The sequence below is a fragment of the Mycteria americana genome, chromosome 3 (assembly GCF_035582795.1).
Source record: "Mycteria americana isolate JAX WOST 10 ecotype Jacksonville Zoo and Gardens chromosome 3, USCA_MyAme_1.0, whole genome shotgun sequence".
NCBI lineage: Eukaryota > Metazoa > Chordata > Aves > Ciconiiformes > Ciconiidae > Mycteria > Mycteria americana.
In genome coordinates this window covers 132332206-132350743 of record NC_134367.1, presented here as the reverse complement: position 1 = coordinate 132350743, position 18538 = coordinate 132332206, and the positions used below count along the sequence as shown (strand labels likewise).

Below are 18538 nucleotides of genomic sequence, written 5' to 3'. Positions count from 1 at the left end.
TGATTTTCAGATTTCAGTCTGAAAATGCAGTCTTGTCGTTAAAGAAGTGAAGGGAGGGAGAAGAAAAGGGAGGTGAACTTGCTACATCATACAAGTCAGAAGATGAGACCACAAAAATGCAGGATTTCATGTCATCATTTTCATGGCCATTTTTCGTATTACAGGCATGTTAGGCTAAACAGCATAATTCTTAATGCCAATATAGATACTATTCTAACTACAAACTATACATTAATGCAAAAAAATGAAGCCATACACTTCTGAGGTTTTTGTTTTGGGTTGGGCCTTTTTTTCCATTTCTAGAGAGAAGAGTAAGAGTTGAGAACATTTAACCTCTGTTTTAATTTCAAATTCTAGAGTCCCATTGAAAGTTTGGGTTTTTTTCTACCACCCTACCAAAAAATAACCCACAACATAAACAAAGATAACATTTCTATGATGCAATACTCAAGTGAAAAGTTAGTAGTTGGATTAACAAAGAGAAATCAACAGAAGATGCGTGTATTTACCCTTAAGAAAGAAATCAGGCCAATTATTTACTTAATGAATTGTTAAAAAAAACAAACCACAAACAACCGAAGGCACCACTGATCTCTGACTTCAGAGCCAGGTAGAGCTTATGCTAAGACTTCTGATGTGCATTATAAAAATTTTTTTACATGTTAGGCTTTCATCTGGCCCAGTGATATTTTCTCACATCCAAATATATTTAGGTAATAACTCTCATTAAAGAAGTCCCTTGGAAAATGATCTATCACAGTCTATTCTTCTTTAAATTAAAGACATCCTAATTTGATTATGCAAAAGTTAACTAGCTAATATTTCCTCCCTAGATTCTGCAAATGCTATGACCGCCAGTGCTGGGAAGGATATGCTTCTGGAAGTAAAAGATGCTCCACTGAATTAAGAAAAAAAAAAACAAACCATTAAACAAATTAACATTTCACATACTCAGATCAAACTGATATGCAGTAGTTGACAACTCTTAGCCTTTTATTTTCCTTGTGCTGCAAGACCAAATACTGCAATCATAATAGATGTCTCTGTCTGACAGGAGGAGAGCCCAAACTCCTGCTGTGACACATTCGAAAAAACCTAACACTGAACTTCATACTGACAAAGCATAGGGAAAAAGTACTGTTGTTTTGAACTAGCCCCCCATAAAATACAGAAACAAGAACGTATTTAATTAAGAAAAAATAAGAAAAAAGACTATTTTGACAGCTTTAGCCTAACAGAGGCTATGCAACTATTGATCACTTGCTCCCAAATTCTACCAAAAAACACCACGATGTTTTCAAGAGTTGATCCTCAGCTCCTGAGGACAGATATATTACTGTATGATTTTCAAGTCACTTTGATAAAATCTCTCACCTCTGGATATTCATTCAGCCAACATTCCCATTGCATAATAAAATTGTTATTGTTGTTGTATCTGACAACTTAATGCACACCCTAGTTCTTTTCTGCCTTTCACCCCGTATAGTCATGGACACCTCCTGTCATTTGGATTGATACCTGGCTTCAGCCCTCACTGTAAAGGTGTAAGTAAGCATATAATGACAATGAGATTTAAAATAAAAATTAGTTTCATGCTATGGAAAACTTACTTCAAAAAGAAAGAGAATGGAGTCCAGCTCCTCCCTTTGCGATTTATTCCCTGCAAGACAGAAAACAATATTGTTTGCTGTAAACACATGGTATGAGACAGATGGCGAAATTACGCTGTTGTTATTCAACTGAAGTCAAAGATGTTGCACTTGGTTTATTCTTCTTCACCTTTATCTAATACCAAAAGAGCAAGATGTTTCCAAACTTCAGCGCCTCTCTCGATTATGAATGAGGGACATCTAGAGTCCCAGATCTGCAAGGCATTGTCCTTGTTCTCATCTCCAAGCAAACAGCTATTCCTACTGACACATCTTCAATACTGAGGTTTGTCTGTGGATCTCTGACAATGTTTCAGTCGAACAGACATATGCTTAATTGTAGCATGAAGGCCTTCAATACTTTGAAACAAGATGACAGAATACATATATAAATGCACAAGACCTGATTTTTGTGCTGAAATGACACTTAGCCATAAAAACGTATTTAGAATTCTTTTCGGTTACTTATGACATTTCAGAGAGCAATTTTCCATGCTTTTCTCTTCTGATACCATAAAATTAAAATATTGATACTAATTAATAATGCATGAAACTATTAATGCAAATATAGATAATTGGGGACTATATAATCATTAGATAAGCTCTAATAGAATGCTTTTGAGACCAGTTAGGGAAAACTGACTCAACAATTGCTGGCAAAACTCTAAAACTTACCTTTTTGTTTCAAGCTATTTTCCAGTGTTACGAAGTTTTCATAGAATATAAAATAAATTTGAGAGTAATTGTTCTCAAAAAATTGCTTCAGGTCACTTCCATCCACAATATCTGAAAAGAGGAACAAACGGAGTTATTACACAACATGAGAAAGCTGAAAATTGTTGTCTTCATGCCAATTTAGTACTAGAGAATGAAATAAATGCAATACGAAGCAATTTTAGTGACTTTACTGAATATTCTATACTAAATTGTGATTCCGTCCTTGCAAGTAAAATAGGGAAATTTCCATTTTCATTTAATTCATGAAAGTTTGCAGTGTGGCTTAGGTTCATTTGTTTTTTTAAAAAAATTTTTAAAAAGATCGGATGTGTCTTAGCTATCTAAGTGGCTTCCGTATCATCAAAATAAGCAGGCACTGTTGGAAAAAACCAAACACCAGCAATGTATTTCTGTATGCAAATTGCAAATCCAGTTCTTAAATTTATCTGACAAGCCGATCAATTCAGAAAACATCATATTTCTAATTCATTTAAAAAAAGAATGGAAACCCATGCGTGCATCACTTCCCTAAGCCTTAAATGAGGTCTAAAATTTGAAATAAGTTCATTTTTTAAGAAGAAAAAAAATCTAATGTTTTCTAAACCTGACACTTGCAAAACACACTTCAACTTCATCTGTTTGCTGTTTATTGTAACTGATCTGGTCAAGAAAAGATAGATGATTCCACCCAGCATTAAGAGGATAAAGGGCAAGAACTATTAATAACATGTCTTCTCATTGAAGTTTCATCTCTCAAGAAACCCATTCATTAATCAAAACAACAAAGCTGATTGCAACAAGAAGACCCAATAATATCACACAACTACAGAAGAAAGAATGACTTTAGTCTTGGACAATTTTTTTAATAATAATAATGACACCTTTTCAGTAGTAAGGCTTTGTTTGGTTGCTTGTACTACAGAAACAATTAGTCCATGGAAACTCTTTTACATGATATTTGTTTCCTACAAACTACTGGTCTTGAATTTGCAAGCTAAGTGCAATTATTCCTCTCTATGAATGCGTTCTGTTAAATACAACTCTAGGAGAAAACAAGGCTTTCATTTACAAGGATTTCATATGAAGGAATGAGATCATTAAAATCTAAACAAAAAGGAAGCTTTCCCTTTAAATTGTGAAAGGAGGAGAAAGGAACTGCCTAATCAGAAAAAGTAAATTCTCCTTTTCTATAAATGTGGCATTTCAGTGGTGACTCATCTGTTATTCTGATGTAAGCATGCATTCTTACAGCTACATCCTTTTCCTACTGAACTATTTTGTTCCTTATATTCCTTCACAAAATATATAGGAAAAAAATTTCTAACCTTAAAAGAGACCAACAACAATACTCCCATTTACTACCCTAAGAGTAGATATTCACTCGGAAAGTAAGATTTTCTTGCAGTTCTGCATGCAAGTTGTCATCCTGATACCACTGCCCGTTTTACTTAAATAAATAATCTGAAACATAACGAATAAGCCATACACCCAATAATTCCAATGCTCAGTCAGAGATACAGCTTTCTTGGGCATTTCACTCCCAAATTCCTTATTTTTTGCATGCATTAAGAAAACACCATTTCTATACTCCTTCACCGTACACGTGTTCATGGTGACGAGCAGTGGAAAGCAGCGCTGCCCATGAACGCTTCAGCCTGCTCCTCTGGGTGCAGGAGGGGTGGGCGATGTCTTCGCCTGCTAAACGGACCTCTGGCTGGTAGGAGGACCAGCCAAGCTGGTGACAACACCCTTTCCAGCAGTCTCTACATCACTCCAGGTTGTAGGGAAAGCATCTACAGAGAGGCAGCACCACGGCGAGCACATCTGAGTCTCACACGCTCCTTTTCTGCTCCCTCGCTTCGGCTCTCCCCACGACCCAGCTTCTCCCACCCATTTCACCAAAAGACAATCATCACAGACAAACAGAGACCACGACAAGAAAGACTGCTTCTCAAGAGGATTTACTAAAAGTTGGCAGGAAGCCTAAGACAGTACCTTGGATCACTACTAAATATATATGTTTAACTTGTAGCAGGATAAGGCTCATTCTTCTGTTTTTCAAATAGGAAACAACAGTGAAAGTTTCATGCACTATTTATCATTTAAGATACTACGACAGAATACTGACTTTGGCAAACCACACTGACCAAAGCAGTATTTATAAGCATTCAAGGAAATTAAACAGCAAGGTTGGGATTGAATTGCAGGTATTAGGTTATATTTTTATACTTGTATTTTTATATTTACTGATAAATAGCTCTCAGGTTACTACTGTTGAAAACAGCCACCTAGTGAATTCAAAACTCTGAGCACTAAAATCTAAGGCAAGCTGGCAAACATTATCAGCCATCAGATACATAGTGCCTTTCCAAAACCACGTATAATCTAACTTCATTCCCCAAACAAGAACAGGTGATCCATTGGCTAATGCTTCTGGTTAACACTTCACAGCTTTTACAGAAACATATAGGAAACAGCAAGATGTTCATGAGGGTACACATGACATTTCTTCGATATAAAATATGAAACAGTTGGCTCATTAGATGACTGCAAGTCACCCTTACTTGCCTTACTGCTTAAGCTTAAAATTTAGGGAAACAAACTAGTCAGGTACTATTAAATAAGAATCTGAGTTTATTGCCAAGCTCTCATTACTCTTCCTCGTATAAAAAAATCTAGAGGGGACAATAATTGTGTCCTTACCACACCAGCTTTCCTTTTATTTTTCTGTTAACCACCAAATGTCATTGCATTCGTTTAAGTAGTTAGAAATCCTCCCTTAATTTCATGAACTTCCAAAGCCATTTGGCTTTATGTTATTTATACAAAGTTCTCTCAACCCTGTGGGGTTTTCTTTATCTCAAATACTTAAAAAATTAAAGGAGATGAAGAGACAACTTTGCAGTCATACTCTGGTTAATGATAAACTTTTATTACTAGCCTCACCCCAGAAACAACATACAATTTTTACTTACCTTCAAAAAAAAAAAGGAACAAAAAACACCCCCACACTTTTTCAGATTAGAGCTTTAAATGCTAAATAAAAGCCTAAAAGATAATTTTCCTTCATTTTTTCAAAGGAATGTCAGCATGGAAACATACCATTACTAAAAAACCCCTCCAATTAGAACAATTTCTAAAATAATTTTAACACCTCAAATTTCACATGAAATCTAAGGAAAAATAGCTGTTCTAAATTCAGCAAGAAGTTTGGAAGCATTCACTTTTGAATGTCTCCAAATGAAAATTTCTGCCAAGCTTGTATTAATCTAGCTGTACAGAACTGTGCAAACCAAGACCATGCAATAACTAAAAACCTCACTACTCTCCTTTATTATCTCATTTTTGATTGAGGGAGTTAAATGAAAAACATGTTTTTTTCTTAATTTATATTTTTTAAAGAAAAAGATTAAGGATTGCACTTGGTAACATAACAAATTTCCTATTTAATCTAAACTGAAGTCTGTGCGTAGCCATATCAGGTCTGCCATACATTTGTCCACTGCCCAACAGAGAAAAGGATAAAACCAATGGACGTAAGCAGCACCCCACATCTGTTAGCAGCAGTACTCCTAACACATACACCAAAGCACAGAACATTGCCTTTTTCCAGTTCAGGATTTAAATGACGGTTTCTTCCACGACACAGCTGAAATACGTGTAAAGTACTGTAACTCTGAGAACAGCCCAGCTTTTATGCATGCACCCAGGAGTGAAGTGCCACAGCACGGGCTCTGAAGTGCATGTTATTAATTCAAACACCACCCAGCACCCAGTCTCCTGATGCACAATTTAGTCCATCAGTACGCTCAAAACCAAGCATGAGCACATACACGGTCTGACAACCCACCCCAACAAAAGTTCAGGATCAACACAATCCACAAATCTGTAAAACAATTTGGGTTTGGCAACTGCACCAAATCGGGGCTACTTTCAAAACAAGGTTATCATCCTTAAGATTATTCAGTATAAAAAAAATTGAAAATCCAGCCCCTTAATTCAACTTAACTGTTGTCACCATCTTCCCAGCAGCTCGCAGCATATTCAACAGCAGCAATGGGTAAGCTCCCATTGTTTCTTATTTCCAAGTGTAATGTGAATGGTGGTGGCCAACTTAAATCACCAGAGATTGTTCATAGAGACTACCTAGAGGATGACTTTATAATTTCCAGCCTTAAACATATAAAGTTCTCAGGCAAATCACACTCTGAAATTAGTAAGAATAACAATGCCACGAAGAAAAGGCTCATCATCTTCATGCAATAAAAACTTAAAAGTATTATGCGATACTTCATCCCATTTTATGCATGAGCAAAGAGTGACATCATCTAGATTATGGGAGAACCACAGCAGACAGTAGCTGTTGTTCCTATTGCACCATTATTCATACAAGATACCGTGTCATGACAGAGCAATTTTTGAAACCAGAAGAAAAATTCAAGGGAAATACACTAAGCCATGGAAAGATGTTAAACTAAGCATCTCAATTGTACCTGAGCAGAAAACATTGAAAGAGATGTTTCAATAAAAAAAGACTATTTTTACCCAAGAACAGCCACAGAAACAACGTCTTAAAGAGCAGAGATACATTTTTATGCTAAAAAAAGTCCCATGGAAACTACTCTGGCAAACAGTGTAGAGGGCTTAATTTATGGCCAGTCAGTGTGAAAAAGCCAAACTTGTACGTGGCCACCGCCATTTATAAGACCATTATTTTTCAAGTCTATACTAAAAAAAGACCACACTATTGACACTTCGACACACTGTATTTGGAAAAAAGTTCCTAATGACTTTATGAAAGTTCTGAAAATTAGTACATCTTTATAGCAATAAAAAAAATAAAGGAAATTTTCTGGTCCTTTACCTAACACAAGCAAACATCCACTTTAAAATAATGTTGTTATTCTGGTTAGTGTTTTGTGTTGTCATGCAGGTACACTACTCCACAGAAGCAGGGACTCAGATCCTAAAGGGCATTAGAGACTTGACAGATGTCACAAGCAACACAAATTTAAAGGGAATCTTTTCTTTCAGTTTGGGTATTGGACAAACTTACACAGACGGTAGCTAAGAGACTCAAAGCAATCAAAAACTGGGTGTTATTGATCCTGGTGCTCACACAACCCATTATTTAGAAATACACATTCCCTTCCCTCATCCTTCCCCTATTATCATCTTTTCTCTGATTTTTATCCTCCTACATCAGTAGGATCTCAGAATAGTAACTGTCATTTTGTTTACAATTTAATTCCTGTGATTTAACACTAACAAAGGAAGAAAAGATGGCATCTCCTAAGGAAACATAAAAACAGGAACACTTATTTTGAGAACATGTGCCACTATGGCCCGAGTGAAGCAGTTGGGGACAGCGAGTGAAATGACTGGGGTGGGAGGTACACTAACACACACACATCCCTACCCCTGGCCAGCACAAGGAGTGCCACATCTGGTGGGGGGGGGGAAGAAGAAATATCCAACTATTTTTGAGCTTTACTAGCAAAAGCTTTGTTTTCCTTAAATACAGAAGTTCTTACCATGTGTTGCTTCATCTTCTGTGCTGAATAATACCATAAAACACATACTTGCAAGGATATCTATGAAGATAGTATCTTCAAAAAGCCACTCCTGTATTATCTAAAATGTTTACATTGGCATTCTCAAAAGCAGACATCTCAGGAACATAACCAGAGCCTGCTTTGACATAGTCCCTGCAACAAAACGTATCCACTAGAAGACAGCCAGCTGTCATATCACAGCACTTCAGCCAATAAGCCACTAATGTGCTACCCAGCCCTCTGGCAGTGATAACAATTTTCACTTAAAGCCAATGTTCAATAATAAATTTAATCAAAAAAACAGGTCACTATCTCCAAATGTAACAGACACTTGAAAGAAAAGATATTTTCTGAGAAGTGACGGGTCTGTTTTTTGCCCCCTCGCCAACTGGGTAATAAGTATCTTTACAGAAAACCACCAGACAATACTACCTTCAGTACCATCTGCTTTGGGACATAAATTAATTTCGTCACACTAACAGGCATGTTTTTCCATTTGTTCCACCCATCAGGTCCGTCACAGGAGCCTGACAACCTCCTCTGTTCTGTACCGGCACTCAAAAACTTAACACTCCCATAAGATGGTATAACCATGAGCCACAGCAAGTCCAATATTTCATCTTAAACTAGTTGTGCCTTTGCTTCAGGCATGTCCTTCCGAAAGGCTGAAAGGGGAACATTAACGGAGAATTGCAATATTTCTTATTTCTTCAGGGCCGTTTATTTTAGTGAGGCTGGTGGAAAAGGAAGAAATGCAAGGGCCACACGCTTGCACTACAGTCTCTTAGACCAATCTCTCTCAGGATGGTTTCACAAAACATTCTAAACCTTGTCTCATAAACAAAGAATTTCCCAAATATTTTTTACAATGAAATGACATTATTTTAATACTGTTTGTACAGCACATGAGCAATAAGACATAGACAGTTAAAAGGCATATCATAAGGCAGGTAAGGTACCTTTCTCCTGTCTTTTCAAATTCCTGCCCTTAGGCACTTAGATACACAGTACGATTAAAAAAAAAAAAAAAAAAAGATACAAGCAAACAAAATATTTTATATACCTCCAGAACAAGAAATGAAGAAATGTACACATTTGGTCCCCAGAAGGAGATTAACACAAAACTGACCACCAGATTGCTGACTATGAAGATTTTTCACATACACTTACGGAATAGGAGGAATTTATAACCAGAGCAGTCACATACCCTTCACTCACAGCTAACGCCAAAGCAAAGGTTCAATACTGTTCACAGAAGACGCAAAGACTGCAGGTGCTGGGGGCCTCTGACACGCAAGCCTCTCGTCTGACCACTGTGCCTGGTGTTGAGAGAACTGCTCTACTTGTGAGTCCAAATCGTGAAGCTTAAATATCTACAGATTGGGCATGTTGAACTTGGATGTGTTGTTGCTCAAAAGATGAGCAAGACCTGGCCACTTTTAGAGCGTGACTCAAGACCACTTTCGGATTTGTACAATACTTTGTCCACTAATCAATTACCCACAAAAATCTCTTTTTCAGATTAGCTACTTAAATGCAGTAGATCACAGGGGAATAATGTCTTTAAATCCAAATGATGGTTACTCACACCTGTAAGAAACGTGTCCCCAAAAAAACAGCAAGATGCCCATAACAAGCTGAACTATCACAGACTCACTTGCTTCCACCCTCTCAGAGAGTGCAACTTTCTCAAAAGGACCATCCCAAGGGAGACTAATCGCTGCTATTCTCGCTCAGGATCGTATTCAGGGTCCTCACCACAAAAGCTCCTCACTTTGCTACAGTACATTCAAAACTTCTTTTGTATATTTTCTCCTATCAGTGGAGCGTCACAGGAAAAAGCTTTTAATCTCAAACTCAATCTCGAGCACCACCGATGAGCCCACACTGCAAACCACAGGGAGGTTCCTCATTGAAAGTCTTGCAGCCTGGTGCACGTAGCAGGTGGAGGACTGATGGGGAGCACCTTTGCTCTGCAAGGCCTGAGCTGCTTCCAGGGCACTAACTCTGGCTCCAGGCATCCTTCAGGCCACGGAGAGCGAGCAAGCACGTAGGGGGTCCGAGGGGAACGACACGAATGCTGACCAACCAGAGAGCGGCTCCTCAGCCAAAGATACAGTGCCCAACTTCTGCTCTCTCTTGATGAGCCACTAACCTCAGGCCCTCTCCTCCGGCCACTTATTTACTTCTCACAGCTCCTAACACAACATCTTTGAGGCTCCGACATACCTGCCAAGCCTGACTGAAACGGTAGACTAAAAAACAATTAGAGTACACAAGAAGTACAAATCAGATCATTTTCTCCTCCTTGTTTCTCAGGAGAACAATCTAAAAATGAGATAAATACTAACACTGTCACAGATTCTCCCCAACTGGAACAGTGCGCAAAAGCTCTTAAAAGAGCCTTTTCCTCCTGCAGTTTGCTGACTAACAGAGAACACGAGGCCACCCAAATCCTTGCAAATCATAGCTCACAGCTGGAATACATCAACTGGTTTCAATGTTCAGAAGAAAAAGACCAGGGTTAAGGCTTCAACTGTAAGGTGACATTAGGGTGAGGTTCAACCTTGCCACAGACATGGGAAGGACATCACAAAACACCATTACATGACCCCCTTTAACATTTTTTTTAAAAATTAAAAAAAAAAAAACAAAACAAACCCAAATTAACACAGAGTTTCTATGAATGGATCTTCCAAATAAGCCTGCAGGAAATATATGTACGTATTATTTCATACCCAAATGACAATGCTGCATCACGAGTATTTTGACACCGGGCGACACAAGTTTCCAAAGCCAGGAGCAGCAAAACGCACCAGTAACATTCTCTAACAGCTCCTGTAACTCTGAAGGGACATGCACTGCTACCTTTCCACAGCTATAACCAGGAGAGCTTACAGAGCTCCTCAAAACTGCAAAGGAAGCTTGAAGAAAGCTGAGGAAACCTAAGGCAGAAAAGGGTATCCTCCACAAGGGTTGCCTACGAGGATTTTTTGTCACTCAGTTTTACTCTTGCTCTGAGGACAACTCTTACCCAGCCACCCCAAACAGCACTATAAAATGGTTCTATTGTATCTGCATGGTATCTATTATAAAACAGATCAGCGCGTGCAGCGAACCGCCCGCGGCTCCGAGGTCTGCCCCGGCGACCCGCGGGTACCGCCGCCAGCAGCTCCTCCCTGAGGCGAAGAGCGGCTCCCTCCCGCGCTTCCCGCGCCCCCGCTCGCTCCCCTGCGCGGGCTCTCCCCGGCCGCCCTCACGGCGGGCTGCGGCTGGACGGGGGGCGACGCGACAGCGAGAAGCCCAGAGGGGAGCCAGGGGGCGGGGGGCTCCCCGCCCCGCCCCGCCCCCCGCGCCCCTCACGGCGCGGCGGGAAACGGGTCAGCGCCCCGCCGGCCGCCCCCCACTCACCCAGCAGCGCCCGGAGGTGCTTCAGGCGGGTGAGTACGTCCCGCTTGGGGTCCAGCGCCTTCTGGGTGGATTTCCTGACATCGGCGTGGCCCTTCCTGGAGAACATCCCGGCTGGGGGGGGGGGGCGGGCGGCACCCGCCGGCTGAGGGGAAGGGGCTCCCCTCGGGGCAGCGGCGGGTGCGGGCCGCGCGCGGCGGCTGTCCGCGCGAGGGGCTGAGGGCCCGGCGGCCGGGCAGGTGCGGGCGACGGGCGGCCACAGCCCCGCCCGCTACGGCCGCGCCGCCCCGGGCCGCGGGGAGGGAGGGCAGAGGCTGGGAGCGTCCCCGCCGGGCGACCGAGCTCGCCGCCCTCCGCCGCCGCACGGGTGGGCGTGCCAGCACGGAACCGGCCGGCCCCGCCGCCGGCCGACCGCCCCCCACCCGGGCCGCCGCACTGCGCAGCCGCGCCGTCCCCTGCGCGGGAAGACTACGGCCCCCGGCGCGCCTCGCGGCAGGCGGCTCCGCGCGGGGCACGCCGGGAGCTGGAGGCGCTGCGGCTCGCGGGGCGCCGTCGCCTTTGACGTCACCCTGACGTCGCCCTGACGTCACGCTCCAGGGCCTCCCCGCCGAGGCGGCCGTGCGTCAGCCCCGCTGGCGCTCTGTAGGGGCTGGAAGAGCTCGAGCCCCGCGGGCACCTCACGCTCTGTGGCACCCGCAGGGCCCCCTGCCCCCGGGGGCTGCCGCTCCCCACGGGTGGGCCCGGCCGTGGCCTGTCGGTACCCCTTGGGCCTCTCAGCATCCCCGGGGCCTGTCCCTGTCGGCACCCCCGGGGCCTGTCGGTACCCGTTGGGCCTCTCAGCACCCCCGGGGCCTGTCGGTACCCCTTGGGCCTGTCGGTACCCCCGGGGCCTGTCGGTACCCGTTGGGCCTCTCAGCACCCCCGGGGCCTGTCGGTACCCCTTGGGCCTGTCGGTACCCCCGGGGCCTGTCGGTACCCCTTGGGCCTCTCAGCACCCCCAGGGCCTGTCGGCCCCGACTTCGCGCCTCCAGCTTAGCACCCGGGCCATTTCTCTCCAGGCGCCGAGGCCGCGGCCCTCCGGCAGCGCCGACCGTGGTCGGTGAGACCCCCAGAGGTGGCGGTGCCGAGGCCGCCCCGGGCGGAAGGGCCAGCTCTGTGCGGGGCTCGGGCGGCGTGGCCAGGGCAGGAGTGCCAGCGAGGCGCGGCGGGGCTGGGAGAGCTGCGTGAATGCCGGAGGCAGGGCGGTGCGCCGGCCTGTTTGAGATGGACACGGCGCTGGGAATTGGCGCCCAGCTACGCTCGGTTTTATTTGTGGGAAAAACCTTCATGTTTTGAATAACTGCACTGTAAATATGTAGATAGTAAGTGCTGTCTTTGCTCCCGTGACACATAGAAAGCCGAGCAGGTTGGTAGTTACACAACAAGAGCAGGATTTACCCCAGAATTGGAAGCCAGCAGGGTTTCCGTTAAAGGCCCTCACATCCTCTCGGTAAAAATCCTGGGTAGAAAAGTAAATTTTAATAAGTTCCAAGGCAGGATGAGGTCCTGCAAAAGAAAACAATGTGTTTCAGAGAAATAAATTGCGCGTATACTTCTCAGGTTTTAACAAAACCATTTTAAAATTAATTTACATGTCATATATTTATAGAAATTATTTTTCAGCCATGAGTCATTGTAGGAAAATAAAATGTCACGGAATTACTATTGTTAGGACCAGAAAATACATCAGTGCCACATCTCGCTTCCTGTGAGCCCTCTCAGGGATCATTTCTTCTGCGAAGGCCTGGAGTCACCAAAGCAACACAACAACAAGCCCTAAACACGTCCCACTAGCGAAAGGACTGTCCCAGCTTCTCCACGACAGGGACACCACCCCTGGGATGGCCACGTGGCAAGGGAGAGCAGGGAACTGGTCTGGGTGAAAATTAACCTGGCGAAATAAACAAATAAATAAGCAAGCGGTGGGAGTTTGTGGTGGAAGGGGGTTGTAGTCGGTGCTCGTGGGCGCTGCTGGTTGCACGACGTGGCTGTGACCGCAGCACAGCTTTCCCCCCTTTGAAGCACAGCTGGATTCTGGAAGGTGGAGAGCAAGGGCTGGCCGTGTCTCATAGTGCTGCTCTGTAGAGCCACCAGATCTTGTGGCATTCCTGCTGCTCTTTAAGAATTTGTTTGCTGGAGTCATAGGAAGAGGAATAGTGCTGACACGCAGCATTGTTTTTAAAAAACTTTAATCGTTTTCCTTATACAAAAAAGTAGAACGCATGACCTTGGAATGGGACACAGAGAATTTATTGTCACGTAATAGTCTATTGTTTTGGAGCCCATTTAAGGCTTACAGTAATTCATATTGCATACTCTTCCCATAACACTGTTACACAACACCTCATTCTAGAAAAGTTATAAATCTTTAACAATTGTCTAAGATTTTTGGTCATGTGTTGCAAATTGAGTATCTGCAGCTTCCTGAGAAGAGCAAATTGGGTCATTCCAGCTTTTCCCTTTCATTGCCACAAGTCAATATATGCAGTTGGCTGAGGAAGCACACGGCTAAAATCTTGGCTTACTCTTTTCTTTTTTCTTTTTTTTTTCCCCTTCCCTTTTATTTTAATTGACTTAGAAAAACAACAACTTTCAGTTTGTCTCTTCTGGCAATTTCTGATCATTCCATGTTTTTGTCTTTTTCCGCTTTGTTAAAAAAAATATTAAGAAATCACTGTTATTGCAGATAAAACAATTGCGATTATATAGCTGCTCTAATGTCTAATAACTTTTGTGGTAACTAGGAAAGCATTTTGGTGCTCAGCACCTAACTGCATAGCTTTAGGCACTCGCTGTTTCGAAGTTTGCCAGAAATTCTTCTCGTGAAAAGCCCCACAGAATATAGAGTTCATGACTTGAATTGCGGTGCTCTAGGAGGGCAGTCCTTTCTCTCTCTGTTAGGCCCTGGGAAATGTGGTCACGTGAAGAGCTCAGTGAGTCAGCATCGTTTAACATTAGCATAATTAGAGTGGGTTTGGTTTTTTGTTTTTACTTGTGTGCTTTAATCACGGAATTAAGGTTAGTTAAACTCAGTTCTTGTGCATCAGTGAGCTGCGGAGATGAAAAAGTGCCTCTGATGCTGTATGTAGATGGTACGGAGTTAATTCACTGTTGGGCTGGACATTCATATCTGGAGGTTGGAGGGTTGACACTGGTGAGCGAATGTGTTGTGATATGCAGCTGCAAGCAACCAGAGGAGGTTTGAAGACCGCCTTCTTGCTTCCAGCAGCGTTGAAAAGCCTAGTACAGGGCACGTGGACCGCATTCAGCCCTGCTGCCATTACAGTTGAAGTGTTAATGTGCTTTCTGCTTAAATGAGGACTAAATCTGATCTCTGTATCACTAGTGGCTCTTCTGAAGTAAGAAATAAGCAGGCTGGTAAAGGGACAAACATTGACATAATTCTGTGGATTCCTGTGAGAAGGGGTTTTGGCCACTTGGCTGCAACAAGGGAAATGTCAACTCTGTAACGTCAACTCCCAGAAATTAAGACGCTTCCGTACGGGGTGTAGTGAGAGACTTTGCTTTGCAGAAGTGTCTTCTCCTAGTTTTCAGAGCGTGTATTACTTGGAAATACACAGTCTAATAAAAGCTTTTAAAAATGGAAGGTATCCTAAAAATTTCTGACAGTTTTCCTGTTTATTTTTGATACACCTTTGCATTAGCTGAATCGTCACAGTACAAAACTAAATTATGAACCGCGTATGTTGTAAATCGCATTTTCTTCTGCATGTTGTGTCATATAACATGAGACAATATTTTGTTCTGCATGTAAATGCATCACCATACGTTGGCTGATCTTCATGGTCTAAAATTCCTTTGTCTTTTATTAAGAACAAGCAGTCAGTATAGCAGCAAGGTGAAAACCCATTTAACAGTTTCTGCTCTGAGTTTTAGGTAAGCAAATACATCCGAATGAATATGTATCTTTAGGAACTCGGAATTATATGCAACTGACCTTTAACCTATTAGTTAAAATATCATCAAATAGAACTTTTCAAATCATTCATGTATGAGTTGATGTAGCATAATGCAAACCAGAAATCCCAGTAAACTTGCAGCAATGATTTCAGCATGTATAGGGGAACCACTTGTAAAATCCTATGACTTGTGTTTTCTAACAATGTAACGGTTGCAATTTCCCAGAAAGTCAGATGATGCATTTCCGAAAGTTGATGCTTAAGGTAGAATAATTTCCTGAAAGAGATTTGGTCATTCAGCTTTCGGGATCTGAAGTAAAATCTATATAAAGCAGTCATTTAAGGGGACAAAGCAGTAATCATTTATCCCAGAACTGAATTTTTAAAGGTCACAGCACAATGTGACGTCCAAAGTGAGTTGAACGTACAAACATAAGCACGGCAGCGGTGCGAATGGATTCAGTATTCATTTAGATAAATCACTCCCTTGTGCAGCAATCTGCCTTTTTAGCCGTGTGTTCGTTTGGGTAATGCGGTGGGCAGAGCCCCACTCATGCTGGCTCCGGTGGAGGAAGGCCCGCATCACATCAGTACGGGGGAGATTTCTGGGAAGTCGTAGCAGAGCCCAGACCCCACAGACAAAAGGGAAAATTATGACCTTGAAAATAATGTGGCTGCTGTGCCTGCCCTGAGGAGGAAAGCCTGCCTAGTGGTCACAGCCCCTCTTGGCTGTGTGCGGTCTTGTTGCTGCAGAGAGCTACTGGAGAAGTTGCTATTTCAGGCACCCATTGCATATAAGCAGTACAGGTAAGGGGCAGCGCATTTCCAGTCTAAAATAGAACAGCCTAAATTATTAATATGCGTTTACGCTACGGGCAGGCATGCTATCCCTGAATTGCACGGCTCATGCGTTTTGTTCCTCCCCTCTTGGAAGCAGTGTGGTACTTCCAGGGAGTAAGGGGGTCATGCCCCGCAGCAGGCATTGCCCCTGCTTCTTCCTGCAGCCGGCCCGTGCCGCTGGCGCTCAGCGCCTGCCTTTGCACCCTCTAGGACGCTGCGAGGGATGCACGGGGCAGGGGAGCAGAAGCAAAGCGCGCAGTATTGGTCTTTGGTCGTGTTTTCTGCACTTGCTTGTGGGCGGCCAGCTGCCCGGGCATGGGCTGTCGGCTAATGGGAGCCCTCGAAGCAGCAGCAGGACACGTCCCCTGCGCATTTTCTGCTGGAGCGAGTCGCTGAGGCACAGATCACGTGAAGGGGAGGATGCTGAGCAGTGCTGTCCCCGGAGAGTTCTGCCTTGGAAAGGAAAAGGCTTCCTGAAATTCTCCGAGACACAAAAGCTGCAGGTCCACTGCTGCACCCTCCGAGGGGGGACGTTTTCCCACACCCCACACGTCCACTTGCTTGCGCCTCTTCCCAATGTCAGGCGTGCCCAAGGCCTGAGCACCGTCCGAAGCACAGAGGAAAAGGTCAGCAAGGTCTCAAGCCCGAATAGAGCCGCGTGCCTGCGCAGGGATGCCTCTGCTGCCCCGGGACTGTCCATTTGCTGTGGGTGGAGAGTGACCTCGCAAGGGACCAGGGCAGCACCTCTTACGATCCTTTTAGAGGCCACTCCACGGCAGCGGGGGCTGGCCTGGTGCTGGCTCCTGGAAGCCACAACCTGCCGGTCCTTGTGCCTTACACACTCGGCTCGCCACAGACAACTGACCCAAGATCTGAGGGTACAAGCAGATGTCCCACATTGTCCTCGTTCAGTCTCTAAATTTCTTTTTGATGCCTTGTGTGAGAGCGTGGCAGCCCTGAGGAGTGAAGGCTAGCTATGGGTCTCAGGGGTTTGCTTATCATCATCTTGAAGACATGCTTAATTTCTAAATTTCACATCAGAAAGATGACACAAATCACATTTTGATGGTCAGAGAGCAGTGACTTACCACAGCATATAACAAAATGTATCGAACAGAATCATAGTCAAAGTAATAAAAAAACAGGATGTGCCTCATTTGCTTTAATCGTTTGACTATGGTGGGCCAGGAGAAGCAGGAGTTGGCCTGTGTTTCTGTGCTCTTAATGCATTAAGCTCTGTAGTCACAGCAGGGTGGAATCTCTGTCCTGTTTTCTTACCTGCCGTAAGCAAGGGCAGGCGGTGGTAAGAAACTCTGCCTCTTGCTGCAGAGTTTGTGGAAAGGTGAAACCTGCTGCTGCAGCTGTAAATACGGCCGCCTGAATTTCACTGGACTTGATGAACAGGCAAGGTGACTTTTCCTGTTGAGTCTGAAATGTTAATGACAGAGATTAAATTACGGAACTTCTCTGCTTACTTGTGTCAATATGACACTTCATAATGAGCCCAGGAAAAAGGGTAGGGGAAAAGTACATGAGAGACTTGCCTCCTAAATAACGTACAGGTGAGATAATCATTTCCTTAGCATAGGATGCCGGTACTGATTATTTGTCCTTCAGACCAAATGCTTCAAATTGTATTTAGAAGGAGGTTTTTTGTGTCCTGTTGCATATCCTTGGTCTGACACATCCGTTGAGGCACACTAGCTTCTTATTCCTGCCTTTGAATCAACTCACTTGATGCTTCCCAACTTAGGTGCAGTGTGTGGTTGCTTGGCAGAGCTTTGGTACTGTGCCAGCGTGCTGCGTATGGAAATGAGACTCCGCTTCCTCGGTCTTGATATGACTAAGCTTGTGTAAAAGATTTCTCCAGCTGGCTCTGAGTTCGATGGGTTTATTTTCCTAACAGTGTTCCTATAGAGTATGCAGGCATGGGTCCCTGCACCTACAAGGTACTGCCTTAGACTCAAAGCCGTATAGTTAGTGCTTAATTTCTAATATACACCTGACTTTTCCTAAGTCTGGATCGTGCAAACTGCCTTCGGTGGATCAACTTCTGCAAAGGTTTGGCGTTTTGCTGGGTTTATGAAAGCAAAGGCGCCTCGTCCATTTACACTCGCTGAGGATCTCCCCCAGCGACTCTCATTTGGCAACCGAAGGGTTTCTTATTGTCCCTTTGCCTGTTGCAGATGAATTAATGAAAGGCACAGACGCTGAAGTGTCGGAGGGGCTGGCAATGCAAAGGAAGTCGGGAGAGGTGCACCCCGTGCCGCAGCTTATCTGGCGGGTGAAGAAGAGCAGTTCAAAGGTGCGCGGCGTCCGCAGAGGATGTCTCCTGAAGAAGCGTGCTGACTTCTCAGATAAGCACGCTACAGCCCGCAGGCTTCCCAGAAAACAGTTAATTATTTAGCAT

The 18538-nt window shown here is 43.9% G+C and overlaps 1 protein-coding gene across 2 annotated transcripts in view; it reads right to left on the bottom strand.

Moving 5' to 3' along the window:
• RALGAPA2 (Ral GTPase activating protein catalytic subunit alpha 2) overlaps window positions 1-11764 on the bottom strand; it is a 134841-nt gene extending 123077 nt beyond the window's left edge. For both annotated transcript variants that reach the window (XM_075497111.1, XM_075497112.1), the window contains exons 1-3: window positions 11333-11764; window positions 2325-2435; window positions 1611-1660 (exon numbers count right to left, since the gene is read on the bottom strand). In XM_075497111.1, the coding sequence (XP_075353226.1) occupies window positions 1611-1660; window positions 2325-2435; window positions 11333-11438 (267 nt within the window). In that variant the 5' untranslated portion in view covers window positions 11439-11764. The remainder of the gene's footprint in view (window positions 1-1610; window positions 1661-2324; window positions 2436-11332) is intronic.
• Window positions 11765-18538: the final 6774 nt, after the last annotated feature.